Genomic DNA, 14,439 nt, shown 5'->3' with positions numbered 1-14,439 from the left:
ATTCGACTGTTTTCTCACAGCTGAATGAACAGTTTGTTTGTATTTATTCCTGTATTCATTTGTTTTAAAGACACTGTTGTTTAACACGAACTCTGTGGGTCCCTGAATCATCCGCCCCTTAAAACAGGTCCCAAAGCATTTACTCTTGACAGCTAAATGGTTGACCTCATTTTGGGATTCTACCAGAAATAGAGTTGACGTGCCCATTTTCTTCCCCTTCCTGCTCCTTGTGGTTTCTCTGTTTTGCGGATGATATGCAAATCAGTCAGTGCAGACTCAGTGCAGCTCTTGTTGAAACATTAACACCTAGATGGATCTAAATGATCTCAGTCTGATCCTCATGTTTAAACCTTTTGGATGCCCTAGACGGCACTTTTGGCCCTTTGACTTGATACAGTCGACCTTTTGTAAAAAAAGAAAAGAAAGAAAAGCTCGGAGTGAATTTCGACACCTCATTTAAGTTTGATAAGCAGAAGAGGTAGTTTCTTTCACTTTAGTCTTTTAACCAACGTAAACGCACGTCTTTCTCACAAATACTTGAAAAAGACTGAAGAAAAGGATTCCTGCCTTTTTATTACGTCTCAGTTAGACTTAGTAAGTTTTTGCATGTTGGCAACGAGCCGTCGTCTCTTCAGCATCTGCAGCTGCTCGGTGTGGTCACATAACACCAGCGCTGGATTCCCTCCAGTGGCTCCCTTCAGGATCGACTTTAAGATTGCGTAGTTTGCCTTTAGGGTTTTAAATGGGTTGGCTTGACCTTATTCAGCAGAGTGGCTGCTCCTGACCCTTTTAAACAATATTTCTTCTTCTCATCTAAAAACTACTCAGACTTTAGGAACTTTAATGTCGCTGATGAAGACCCGCCTCTTCTCGTTGGCATTTAATTCAAATAGAACTTGACGCCCGGTTTCTTCTTTTATTGTGGCGTTGTATTGACTTTTTTATTTCCATTTGTCTTTCAGTCATTGTGCTTTATGGCCTTTAAACTACAGTTGTGCAGCACTTTGGTTTAACTGTTGTTGCTTTGTCGATAAATTTGCATATGTTCTTTTATTAGGGTTTGTTTTAAAATGTTCGATTTTGACGCCAACGTGACACTCAAGTACGAAACACCAAACCAGTACCTTTTGGATGACTGAAAAATCCAAATATTTCAGCTTTTTTTTTGGTAGTGTAATGACATTTTCCATATAGCTGGAAGTATCATTGTTAAATACATATATTTACAAATGTTGTGTAGAGAAGATGCATTTCCTGATTTGGATCAGAAAATGGTTGATTTACATTTACTGCCATCATTGTGAACACAGTACATTTCAGTTGGTTTGATGACCACCCTGAAAGTTTCCACACCAGCCTATGATAATGTGAATAAGGGAACGTTTGGGGAGGTTGTTAGCGCCTCTTTTCCCATTAAAATGAAAAGCAATGAAACTAGACACTTCAGACTTTTCCAGTATCACTGACCTTACCGTTAAGTAGTTTGCAGCTCTGATCATGCCATGTCCAGAAACACCTAAACGCACCATCATCAGCTTCACTCTGCCTCCATTTGTGCACTTGCTGCTCCTCTCACCTGCAGGGAAAGTCAGAATGGGGAAACCGACCGAGGAGACAAGAGCTTCAGCTGTGGTCACCCGGTCTGGGGCCTCACATTCGGACCCAGACCACCGAAATCAGCAGCGCGTCCGGCTAAACCGTCATCAAAAGGGAGCCTGCTTCTGGCCACTGGCTTGCAGAACGGGGTGATCAAAATCTGGAACGTGTTTACAGGTGAGGGTTTGGTTTCCAATGAGGATGTCATGTGTTGCTGCTGGTTTTAAACAGCTTTTTTAAAACTTTCTTTAGGTAATCCTGTGTTTGACCTCCACGGCCACGAGGGAGTCGTGAGGAACCTGGTCTTCCCTCCGAACGGGACGCTCACGCTCATATCATCTTCTCGGGACAAGACTTTGAGGGTTTGGGACCTGACTGATAAAGGTATTTTAATAACAGCCTGGACTCACTGCTCCTTCAAAACCCTTGGTGTAGGTTCTGAGCGCTGTTCACAAACGCTCTATGACTCTCAGGTGTCAAAATGGAAACATGCTGTTTAATAGGTAAACACTTGAAGGAAACTGTAGTTGTTTACCTTCCGGGTAAATTTCAATTTAGCTTCTGTAAACAGTCCTGTGAGGTTCTCTTTCTGTTTCAGGACTGCATCTTTTAGCTTCGTCAGGCTCTGCATGAAGCCACTAATGTCACATTTAATCCACTGGCTATCAACTTTGAAATTAGTCACATAATCGATTGATCAGGTTGAGGTTTTTGGGTTTCTTGTGTTCAAAAAAAATTCTGGTTCCTGTCCCCATCTATGACAGTAAATGGAATATTATTGGGTTGTGGACAAAACCAACGGACGTCGTCTTTGGCGTTGGGACGCATTTATACCCATCACCAAACAACTCATTGAGGAAACACTGGACATTTATAATAATCATGAGCTGCAGCCCTAGTTTCAACATACATTTGGATGTTTCCATATTACTGCAGCTGACTGAATCGTCAAATGTCCGAGCATGCTTGAACGCACCTTGGACTTCACCACTTAAACGTCCATCCAGTAAATGCTCACAGTCAAGCATCGCAGAGCAGCCCTGCAAACTGATTGTCACGCTGCATTCATATCGACCGAAGCCAGCAGCTGTTTTCTGTGTTTTATCACCATGAAGTCCAGCTGAACTGCAACCTTCTGTATTAATGTAGGAGGTTAAAGCCGGCAGATGTTCATGTTTACGCATGTAGGAGTGTCGATGTTCAGAGACTGGTTTATACAGAGTAAAAAGATGCTTCTTCTCATTCAGTTTAGTTACCATTGTTTTGTTTTTTTTCAGGTAAAAAGGTGCAAGTGCTTCACGGCCATAAAGACTGGATCAGCTGCTGCAGCGTGTCGTCCGACTGCAGCATGATCGCGTCCGTCGGCAGATTTGACAGAGTGAGTTGATGCACGAGTGTATCGTGTTATATTCAGAGCAACACCAAACGCTGCAATACAGAAATGTGTAGGTGAAACAGCAGTAATTCTAAATGCCTGGAAGCTATAAACTGTCCTAAAGCGCCCTTGTATCCTTGTTTTTAATGAAGATTGAAATGGTTTTAGGAAACATTCTCAGCCCATTCCCTCTCAGATCACTGACAGTTTCCACCCTTATAGATGGAGATTTGCATTCACATGTCTGAACATGTTCCACACAAACCATACAGATAACGAAGCCGTGACGTGTACCAACACTGATACCGACACTCCTATCCCAGCCTGTGTGCATTAATCACCAATCATTCTCAGAGGAGATAAAACTCTTTGCAATTTTAACGTACCATCCCTGTGATCAGCCTGGAGCTGTGTAAAGAGGTGGTTCTGTCATTCACATGTGACAGGCTGGGAGTGGGAAGGAGGCGTCATGTGTGTTCTTGACGAGTGTATTTTTGTCGGAGATGGGAAACGTTGTGGGAAAAACAGTACAGCCCGACTGGCTAAATTCTGTTTACATGAAGCAACAGTAGAAGGTGAAAAGGCAACGGACATAGCTCTGAGTTTACATGTTGTGCAAGAGGAAAACATTCAGTGTGTCAGTCCAGAAGAATGGATCACTCCTCTCTGTTGCGAAACTGATTTAGACACGACAACATTTAGCATGTGATGCAGCATCAGGTTCATTTTTCACTCACGCTGCAATGTTAAATCCTTGTACCTCTTTGTTCTAAGGGTGTGACAAACTTGTTTTCTGTTCGTTAAAGTAACATCACCTTTTAGAACTAGTGTTTTTTGACAAATGGGTTGTATATGGAGAATTTATCCTGACATGATTATCTTCTTCTGACTGACAGAAAGTTTAATATCTTTTTATTTTGATGTTTTTTGGAGATATTTGAAGCAACAAACGAGCTCTTCCCACTTTCATCTGCAGACAAAAACAGCTTAACGTTGTGTAACAGCAGCCTTTAGGAACAGAGTCACTCTAAACGGTTTTCTGCATGCTTCAGCATGTCCTGTTGGCACTGACAATCAAATTAGTCGACTTTCGAGCTTTGCAACTTGAGCCTTGACTACATTAATTTTTCAAAATAAAATCAGTCTTTATGGCGAGGACTCATTAACCCTCCGTTCTCTTGCTCCAATCAGATGGTGTGTCTGTGGAGTCTACGGTCGTATACGTTCATCAGGAACCTAGTCGGAGGAACCCATTACACCTTCTGCCTTCTGTCTTCCTGCGACTTCTCTCCTGATGGATCGGTGCTCGCCACTGCCGCCGCCGCCGTCAGCAGCTCCAGCTGGTGGATCGACCTCTGGGACCCGTACACAGCGGAGAAGCTGGCTACTGTGGTGTAAGTTCACACCGAGCCTGCAGACTGAACTATGAAAGGAAGGTGCACGTTAGCTTCAATGAGGTGAAAAAAGTTTGAAGCTGGGAACCAAACCCGTCTCACGCTGCTGCTATCACTGTTTACATCTGACACAGTGTCTGAGTTTGTCCTTGAGGCCTACGTCATGTCTAATCTGTTTTTTGCATCTCCCTGTTTATTGTCTGTACATTGTGGGAAACGTCTGACTTTCGCTACTAAGTACGAGGTGATGTCATTCTTAAAAACTCCTCCGACTCTGTTTTCTTTCATCCACAGCGACTACTTTGAAGACTTTGTGCTAAACCAAATATCAGCAATACAGTTCTCTCCCAACGGTTTGCACCTGTCCATAGTGACTGACGACAGGTGAGGTTTTTTTTTTAATACATTCCGTAACGTGACGCAAAAGTTTGTCACGCATGACGAACGGTTTCAGACACGTGTGTTGTGTTTGCAGAGCTCTTAGGATCTGGCAGCTCGGAGAGAAAGGGATGGTGATGGAGACGAGGAGAGACAGAGACTCCAACGGACTCTGCTGCAACTACCATCCACAAGGGGGAGTGGTTGCCACAGGGTAACAATCCTCCTGCACTCATCACAATTTAATATTTCAGCATAAAGCTCACAGTGTTTGTAGAACTGAAAGGTAGAAATCTTGCAGCGTGTCGAGGCTGGTGTCTGAATTAAAAATATGCTAGCATCAGAGAAATATTAAAGACAAACACTGACCATTTGTCTGCTAAACATGCTGCAAACTCTCACTTTTTTTTTTTCTCAAAGCACAATTATAAAGCCAAACTGATTAGTTAATGAACTGCTTGATAAGTGACAATCAGTTAAAACAAATTTAGGTTTTTACTGTGTTTTATAATTGTAACAATTGAACAACTGAACAATTTTTGCTCAACCATCTCTGAAATTCTTACAGCATAAAATATGGATAATGATACAATTATTTGTTAAATCTTAGCTTGATATGATATATTTTGAGAATATATATATATATTTTGAACTGCCCTTCTGCCCACTTTCAGTGCTTTTTTAATGCAATAAAATCTGATACCATTTTCAATATCCATATTTTGTGATTTAAAAAGTCTCAAGCTGATCAGATTCTTGAGCAGAACACCCCTGATGATTTGAGATGGAATAATCCAAATGCAGAGCACTGCATTATGGAGTCTTTAGCAGAAAGTAATGCACAAACCATGACAACTATTTCACTGGAGAAATCACTAAAACTGTGGTTACTTACAATAGTTCAAATACTGAAACTATTCAGTGCAGACACTGCGATCTCTTCGGCTTAAACTTAAGCTGAAAACAGCAATCACTTCTAATTTGTTAAATAACGTGTCAAGTAAAAGCACTTTTCAGTCTTTTCCAGCTCTCAGCCACCATGTAGCCGTAACACTAACTGGTCTTTCCTCCTGGCAGAACCAGAGACGGCCATGTGAGGTTCTGGAGGGCTCCGACAACAATACCGAGCTTGTGCCACCTGTGCCGATCCATCCTGCGCTACTCCGTCTCCACGCACCAGATTGAGGCGCTGCCTCTCCCCAAAAGGATCCTCGAGTACCTCACCTACAGAAACATCCCTGAACGCCTCAACGCCTGTGGCTCCTCTGACGACGAGGAGTGGGACAAGAACATTATCTAGACACATTAAATCAACGCTAAAGCAAAAAACATTAAACAGCTGACGTCACAGTGAGCGACCTTTTGTTTTCTGAGATGCTTTCAAAGCTTGTCCGAGCGTAGAAAAGAATCTTAGATGCAACCTTCCTACACTAAGGATTTGATTTATTGCACTACTAGAGTAATATGATGCATAAACTCATTGTTCACACAATTATCTGACTTGAATATCACCATTTTTTTACTATTAATTTATTGTGTAAATATAAAAAATGTATATGCATTTCTAATTCCTGTTTATCATTATAAGACTGCACATGCACAACTACTGTATCTGCACATTTTAATTGTTAATATAAGATAAAAACTGGACTTATAGGAAAAAGTTTTATTAAACATTAAAACACATATACATGTTCAAGAGTCATTTTTCTTACACAAGGATGGATTTGTTTCTTGTGACAGAGAAGATTTTGCATTTTCCAGTCCATAGTTTCAGTAAGTGCCCAAAGGATGGATCCTTGTTTTGTTTTTTTTTTGGTGCTAGAGCTACAAACGGCTGCCTTCCATCTTGCTTAGTTTGTATGCAGATATGAGTGACTCAGATAGCTGCTAGCATTTGTTCCAGACATCTGCTGCACTGTGGAATCAGTGTGGTGGGCATTCATGCAGTGGACACCAAAGGACATCAGTGTTTTTTTTCCCCTCTAAACAAACACATAACTGGTGATTTTACTGATCATCTCTCCAACAGCACAAGAGGTTATCAGCAAAATCACCAGTTTGACAAAAAAAATAAAAAATCTGCCTTTTCTGAGCTCTTCATGGCATCATTGCTCACCACATACACATGGAGGAATATGAGTGAAGTTAAAGTGTTTAAAGGTTTCAGTTACACTGACCAAGGCAGGTCAGTCGGTAGCAGAAAGATCTATTTCTCTTGCAGAAAAATAACAAGAGCACAACACCGCCAGAATTTGAGTAGCAGCAATGTCCTGTGCTGGTTTTTAATTCTAGTAAAAAGGCAAGTGACTGTGGCCCACTAAACACTGAGAATATTTCTCTTCACGTAGCTGTGTTTTGTATTCGAGATGCAGAATTTCATCGGGGAGTAAAGCAGTTGCTGCATCTACGAGGCCTCGCTGACCACGAGGTCTCGCACCGCCTGGAAAGCTGCAACCATGGAGCTCAGCTGGATCTTCTCATTGGTTCCTGATGCCAGTCGGTGTCTGAGGAAATGACACATAAGTTCAAAAGCCCCGTTTCCCAACACGTGGACGCCTTTAGGATGTCAACACGTGACTATTTGTAATTACTTGGAACACACTTACTCTATGTCGGCTAACTTGACAAGCAGAACCATTCGAGTAGCGGCAGGAAAGTCCACTGGAAAGAAGAGGAAAAAAACATTCACATACTTGATGAGTACAAAACTCCTGCAGGATTTTAAACATGCAAATAATTATCAACAGATAGTCATTCTTAAATAAGGAGCTACTATTATTACCCAGGCTCATCAGCGTACACAAACAACTAATGTTTTTCATTCACATAAGGTAGCACAGATCAACTAATCCAGGCCTGCAGGACGGTGTTTTACATACAGATCTGGTGGTTCTCCTGCTACACGTTACCAAGCCCCATTACATAACCACTGTAAACTGTGTGGGTGGTTTAACAGGTGCAATAAAGGTAAAAAAAAAAAGTTCAGACTCTGGCCTTGTTGCACACCTTGGAGTGTGGCACAGTCAAGCATGTGCACCATGTTCACTATGAATCTAGTCTATGGCTGAAACTTTACAGAGAAAAACACCAGTGGAAGAGCTGCAGTCTCCAAGACAAGAAGGTGTGTTAGGTCAGAGGCCCATGTTATAGATTGAGACATAAGGATGTGTTTTGCTTTTTTCCTTTCACCAAAACCAGGGCTGTGTCCGAAATCACCCACTCAATCCCTACTCCCTGTATAGTGATCACTTTACAGTGCACTATAAGTATAATGTCGGACACGACTCAAGCTGTTAACTACGTCGCTCGTCAGCCGTGATTTGTGCCGCAACAGCGTAGTACAAACTCATCAAATTAACAGTTTATTGCGTAGCTAAGAAATCAAATGAAATCAAGTTTATTGTCATTTTGCTGCACATACCAGATGAGAGCGTTTCTTCAGGATCCAGTAACTAAAAGCAATTTAAATAAAGTGGTGTTGTGTGTCCACAACACAACCGAGCGCCGCAACTTTAGCGACGTTCACTGTCCGGGTAAAATAACATTTAACAAAACAGACGGGAATTTTTCCGCGCTCTCCTTCATCTCCGTTTCCATTTCCTTTCGCGCAATGCATGACGGTCCATATTGCTGGTTAGTGACCATTGGCTGTACACTACTTTGCATTATGGGATGTTTTGAGTGACTATGTAGGGTGTAACATTTGTAACTTAACATTCGGACACCCCTACAAAATGGCGTGCACCCTGTATAGTGCACTATGTAGGGCATGGGGAGTGATTTCGGACACAGCCCAGGTCACAGCTCATCTGCTCGTCAGGTAGATCTGCTGCACCTGTGGAGTCAGCTGTTGTAAATAGGCCTGGCTGGGAGGCGATGTAAAGGTTTGTAAGTCTCCTCTCAGTGGGGGAGTGTAGCTCTGGAGGCAGCACCAGCAGCTGACCTTCTTGGGAAATACTGAGTGTCTGAACATGAGAATGAAGTTATTGTTTCTTTTTGTCCGAACGACCCCATTTAAAAATAGTGACTCCCACCTAAGTTGTGCTGTGGGACACACCCTTCAGTTATTCTATCCTTCTGATAGATTCAGTAGGCGGTAGTTGGGACAAATCCCTCTACTGCTTTTTAGAAAGACAGAGACCCATCCATCCAGTTTTGTTAGCTTCCCAATTTTACAACCTCAACGATCTTGTGTGTTTTCTTTTGCATTCATGGGGTTGTGCACTATAAATTAGTCTCCCAGGATCAGACTCCTGACGCCAAGTTCTACTTTAACATCCTCAGAGTCTGAGGGAGAACATTCAGCCCACTTGTCCTGAACTGTCACATCTCTGCAATTGCGTTCTCCATCTTGAGGCCAAGCTATTGTCCACACCAACACAATTCAACCACTAGATTTGACTCCCTGCAACTTCCCACATGTGTTGCAGACTGTGTTTCATATGTTTACAGAGCAGGATTTCCAGGGAGCGTTTCAAGGAGGCAGCAGTGCTGGAAGCAGAACATCACTGCACAAGAAGAATACTTTGAAGTGACTGTAGCCAAATTAAAAATCAGGTACAGTTTTTGTTTTTTGTAGTTGCAGTCCTGGAACTTTTTGATCCCAACTTGTGCTTAGCAAAGGTGCTTGAATCCATTTAAAATGACGAAATATTACATATGTGAACCCACAATAGACAGCACAAGGACTGAACCTACAAGTACCGACTCACCAGCTCAGGTAATGATGCTTATAGAGGACAACTTAACTCACTTTGATTAACGAGCACTAACACAGTACCAGATTATAAACAAACATATATTCTGTTCCAGAGTCCTTACCTCTGTGTATGAGCAGATGGACCTCAGTAAGGATATCATGCAGAGCCAAACCTTTCAAAGTCTTCAGCTGAAGAATTTCTGTGACGTAAAGGTTAAGAAACTGCAAGAACACAAACTGTTTTACATTTTTAAAATGTGTAGCTGAAAAACATTAAAATCATGCTTAAGGTTTACTGGTTGGAATAAAGAAAGGTGCTGATAAAAAGGCTGGGATGTTCCGCTTTTTCTGCATTGTGCAGAATAAAACCAAAAACACACGTTTACATTTCACAAGACTGCAGAAAGTGTGTAGGCTAAATGGAACTTCATTATAATCTGATTGTTCTACAACAAGTTTCCTGAGCAAACGATCCTAAACAAGGCAAGGTGAAGGATACGGTTGTATGCGGTGGTGAAGTCTTTGTTGAGGCACCAGTCGAGGATGTTGGCGATGTCTGAGCGGAGGGGATGACCTGTGCAGGTGTAAACCGTGTCCTCTGTGACCTTCCCGTACGCCATGCTGGTACTCTGAAACCAAAGACACAATCAGTTCACTTTGGTTTCCTACAACGAGAACATAAATATAAAATAAACACATACATTTGCTGTTTTAAAACACAACATGATTGAATGTGATCGTACCTGTAAAATGTTGATTGATCTTCTCATGTCGCCTGATGATAAGGTCACGATGGCCTTCATTCCATCTGGATCTATGTCAATGCTGCCACGAGAAGATTCACTCTTTCAATCGACTGTCGGATCAACGTTCCAGTCACACAAACAACATCTATAACATTTTAGCTCGAATGCAATATCGTCAAACTGTGATTATGTTGTATAAATACGTTTGTTTCTGCCATAAAATGTTAGAAACTAATTAACTGATGACGAGAATCATTTTATAAAGGTGGACTACAGAGCTAATTAAACCTATATTACTTCTTATCATTCCTGCACTGGCACACCAGCAGCACTGTGTGTGACTGCTTTGCCAGAGCTGTAGACGGGAGTGACCGTAGCGACAAAAAAGGCTACACCAACTAAAACTATGGCTAAAAAAATAAAATAAAATAAAATAAAAATCGAGGAAGCATTCAAGAAAAAATTTTGAAACTCCAGATTAAGAAACTCGCTATTCGGCGGAAAAATTACAGTCTTTAATAAAAGAAAGCGATCAAAAGCTAGGCCATGAAACGAGCACGTTTCCTCAACAGTGTTTGTGTAATTACAGTCCCTGGCAGTAGGGGGAGACAAAACATTCAGGTTTAAGATTTTTTCTGTATCAAAATCAGTCCATCATGGCAGCCACTACATCCGACAGTCTACAGCGAAAAGAGGTTGTTAAATGCTAATCTGACATCCATCATTTTCCAAACTGTAAACAAATATAAAACCAGGGTCACATTTTCATGTATTCATAGAAACTTCATCATTCTTGTTTCTTGTAAAAGTTTACATCTGTTCAAAACCGTGAAGACGTGTGACGCAATATAAAAAAAATAAAATAAAATAAAAATACAAAAAACTAACTCAAAATACTAACATTCAAGCTTATTTTACACTTAATTAGGTAGCACCATCTCTCAAGTATAGTGATGGTTAATAAACAAGTTCATCTTTCCTCACAATGATGAGACCCAGAAAAGTTTTCTCTTGTGCAAATGCAACGTCCACTTCTCAATAATTACTCCAAATTTAGGCCTCTTTTCACATTAACTATGCTGACTGCTGCTGCAGGGAATGTTTTCTTTTTGCTTCTTTTAAATTAAGCTTCAGCTTTTCTTTTCTTTTTTTTTAAACATCAGTCACAGAAATCTAATGTTTGGCAAAATCTGTCCAAAAAATAACAGCCATAAAACAAATAATATGATTCCTGTTAAACCCAAACCAGTAGCAAGAAACACACCTAGAATCAGTAGAACATAAAAGCCTGGGTATACAAAATGGGCATGGCTACATTTTTGGCAACGACCTTTTATTTCAGACTAGTTTTAGGTGAAAGAGATTATGGTGACTAATAATTATAAAGCGCCTTGAGAGCCCTTCTTTGTTCGATTGTTTTAACCACAGAAGGAGAAGCAACAGTCCCTACATCCACTGATTCGCTCACCTCTCCTGCTGGATAACGTGCTCCAGCCGAGGGATCATCTGGTCCGGGGACAGCGGGCCGAAGCGGAACCTGGTGCAGCGAGACTGCAGGGCCGGGATGATCTTGGACAGGTAGTTACAGATGAGACAGAATCGAGTGTTTTCTGTGAACTTCTCAATCACTGACAGAGAGAAACAGAAAAAAAATATAACTTAGAAACTGACGTAACTAAGAAATGTGAAAGAGACAATATTACCAAAGTCCTCTGATGCAACTCACTTTTGAAAAAAAAAAGCAACTTTCCAGTTTCATGGAGTGATGATTACTTTAACTTGCTTAGTGTCTGTGATGTGCTAAAAGCTTTTAAACCATCTGAGAAATTTTAGTTCTCAGTGATCAATATTGCACTTTAAATATTCTTAAATTAATTGTGCAGCTTTTTCAAAATCTGCCACAAATTGTGTAGAAACTCTTCAACTTCTGTCCCTGTAGCAGGCAAATTCAAATCAGTTATTATGCAGCTACACTCAATACAACGGCAATTAACCTTTTTCTACCCATGCCACCACTTAAAGCACAGAGTAATGACATCAATCTCATAAGAAATTCACAAAGTCAAAATGTTCCAGCTTCGGTTCAGATCCTGCGTGTAGGTTTTGGTTTTTAAATGAATGTCCAGGTTTACGAGCAGATAGAGTGTAATTCACAAGCAGCCAAATTATCGGGCTGTTCAGTGAGCCGTGTGCCTCACAGTAGGTGACGCCCGGGAGAACAGATGGCTTACCTCGCCGCAATGCATTCTGGGCATCCTGGGTCATGGCATCGGCCTCGTCCAGTATCACCAACTTGAAGCCCTTCCTGAAGCAAAAAAAAAAAAAAAAAAGGGCAGATAAAATGTCAGCAGTTTAGGATTCCCCTTGTAGGTTTTAACTGCTGATTACAAGACAAAACATTCAGAGCATTAATTTCTAAGCGTATGCCAAAAGATTTCTGATCTCACTTGAAGATGGTCCTGGTGCTGGCGAAGCTCAGAATGGGACCTCGTACGACATCAATGCCTCTGTCATCTGACGCGTTCAGCTACAGAACAAAATAAGTCAAATTTCAATATCAAATACCGACAATATCAGAAGCTTCGAATCCCAAAAAATTCAAATCATGCAATGATGTTTTATGTGTACCTCCAACACCATGGAGTTGAACTCTCTGTCCTTGTACAGCTGCCTGGCGCAGGCGAGGATGGTGGAGGTTTTGCCTGTTCCTGGGGGGCCGTAGAACAGCAGATGCGGAAGCTTGTCCTCGCTGATAAACCTCTGGACTGAAGAGATGGGAAGCGGTTATAAATGCAAAGAAACAACATGAACAGTCTGAATGTGATGTGATCCTGAGTTTTATTTATTTATTTATTTAAATTATTTATTTATTTTTAAATGGTGCGGTTGGTACAACTGTGGTAAACAAACACAGGAGTTTAAAAAGTTATATGAAATGTACATGTCAGGTGCACATACTTACTGGTGCTTAGGATATCTTTGTGCGAGATCAAATCATCAAGTGTCTGTGGTCTGTATTTTTCAACCCTGTAATACAAGGCAGAAAAACATAATCAATCATCAATAATAGATACTTCCAGTCTATGCGTGATTAAAGCTTGACGTAGTTACTGTGATTCCAGCATACAAAACTGCACAACGACAAAGCAACCTGTCACCCCGAAATCTTTTGCTCAATACCAGTGGAAACTACAGACCAAGTTTCATTACAATTTGTCCAATTTTGTAAAACTTACTACCAAATTTTTAGTACATATACAATAATCGCTGACTAACGTTAGAGATTTCATATTTTTGATGATCACTTTTTAATTCGGCATTCATATTTTTGCAAAATTAACGAGCATATAAAAGGAAACGTCAACCTTAATGTCGCTTCACAGAAGTTAGACGCTGCAGCATTTCCGCTGAGCCAGGTGGGTGAAGTGACACAAAGGCAATGCTGGATGTGCTAATGTGATATTATACACGCCGAATTATTAACAAGCTTACATAACTTCAGATTAAATAGTAGTTTTACAATTAGCTAACTTTCTTTGTAAATATAAGTATATATATAGTAAGTACATAGACGACGTAGGGCTACACAGTGCAGAGCGCAGCTAGCTTGGATCCATACTCTGCATGTTAGCCTGCTAGCGCTAACTCAGTTCATTTATCTGGGCTAAAGAGCGACTGTCAGCTCACCAGGGTAAGTTTCTGTTCGGTACCGGCGCTTTACTTGTCGAAGCCATGAGTCCTGTCAACTGCAAACTTGACGTTAAGCTGAGTTAAACACTTCAACACCAGAGTTTTAGGCACTACGTTGTTAGCCTTGTTTGGCGCCCTGAACTACAAAACGTGCGTCACACGTCATCACGTACAACCAATCAGATCACACCGGCTGCTGCTGAGGGTGGAGTCTCCGTAGCATGTTGCCCATTGCAGAAGGAAGTTGTCTGGTATAAAAATAGCAATGAAAGGTATTAAAAAAAAACCCCACAAACATTTATAGAATTATGTGCAATACGTGAATATATTTTCTAGTCATTTACAAATGCATTTTTGGAACAAATGCATTATTTTATAATTAAACGTAAAATGCTGAAGCCATTCTTTGGTCACTCTTTGGTCTGTGTTTCTGTTGAGATGGACCCAGTGCTGATTTAAGTTTCTGCAAGGGCCACAGAGAAAATGTCAAACTACTGACGAAACACAAGCCAACCACAAAATAACGTTCATCTGCATGTGTTACCGTTCTACAATCCC

At 41.0% G+C, this 14,439-nt stretch overlaps 2 protein-coding genes across 2 annotated transcripts in view; one reads left to right on the top strand and one right to left on the bottom strand.

Moving 5' to 3' along the window:
- Positions 1-6,429, top strand: part of wsb2 (WD repeat and SOCS box containing 2) — an 8,243-nt gene extending 1,814 nt beyond the window's left edge. Inside the window, exons 3-9 of the mRNA XM_008279872.1 lie at positions 1,583-1,773; positions 1,849-1,980; positions 2,874-2,974; positions 4,163-4,365; positions 4,660-4,749; positions 4,841-4,957; positions 5,821-6,429. Of these exons, the coding sequence (XP_008278094.1) occupies positions 1,583-1,773; positions 1,849-1,980; positions 2,874-2,974; positions 4,163-4,365; positions 4,660-4,749; positions 4,841-4,957; positions 5,821-6,043 (1,057 nt within the window). The 3' untranslated portion in view covers positions 6,044-6,429. The remainder of the gene's footprint in view (positions 1-1,582; positions 1,774-1,848; positions 1,981-2,873; positions 2,975-4,162; positions 4,366-4,659; positions 4,750-4,840; positions 4,958-5,820) is intronic.
- rfc5 (replication factor C (activator 1) 5) lies at positions 6,395-14,005 on the bottom strand. Its single transcript, XM_008279873.1, has 11 exons — positions 13,879-14,005; positions 13,154-13,218; positions 12,820-12,956; positions 12,639-12,718; positions 12,423-12,496; positions 11,660-11,819; positions 10,189-10,270; positions 9,945-10,074; positions 9,568-9,645; positions 7,353-7,407; positions 6,395-7,250 (listed from the first exon to the last, which is right to left on the bottom strand). Exons 1-11 carry the CDS (start codon positions 13,923-13,925, stop codon positions 7,151-7,153), a joined length of 1,008 nt encoding a protein of 335 aa, XP_008278095.1. The 5' UTR covers positions 13,926-14,005; the 3' UTR covers positions 6,395-7,150.
- Between the last annotated feature and the right edge of the window lie 434 nt (positions 14,006-14,439).

The sequence above is a fragment of the Stegastes partitus genome, unplaced genomic scaffold (assembly GCF_000690725.1).
Source record: "Stegastes partitus isolate 25-593 unplaced genomic scaffold, Stegastes_partitus-1.0.2 Scaffold174, whole genome shotgun sequence".
Classification (NCBI taxonomy): domain Eukaryota; kingdom Metazoa; phylum Chordata; class Actinopteri; family Pomacentridae; genus Stegastes; species Stegastes partitus.
Note: the sequence above shows the minus strand (reverse complement) of the source record. Positions and strands in the feature narration are given on the sequence as shown.

What these genes read in the sequence shown, in the direction of transcription:
- rfc5 (XM_008279873.1), bottom strand. Translation starts at nt 13,925, where the DNA reads ATGGCTTCGACAAGTAAAGCGCCGGTACCGAACAGAAACTTACCCTG. An exon ending in CAAAGATATCCTAAGCACCA is followed by an intron (nt 12,957 to 13,153) that starts GTAAGTATGTGC and finishes CCATCTCTTCAG; the next exon opens with TCCAGAGGTTTATCAGCGAG. An exon ending in CTTCACCACCGCATACAACC is followed by an intron (nt 9,646 to 9,944) that starts GTATCCTTCACC and finishes TTTACGTCACAG; the next exon opens with AAATTCTTCAGCTGAAGACT.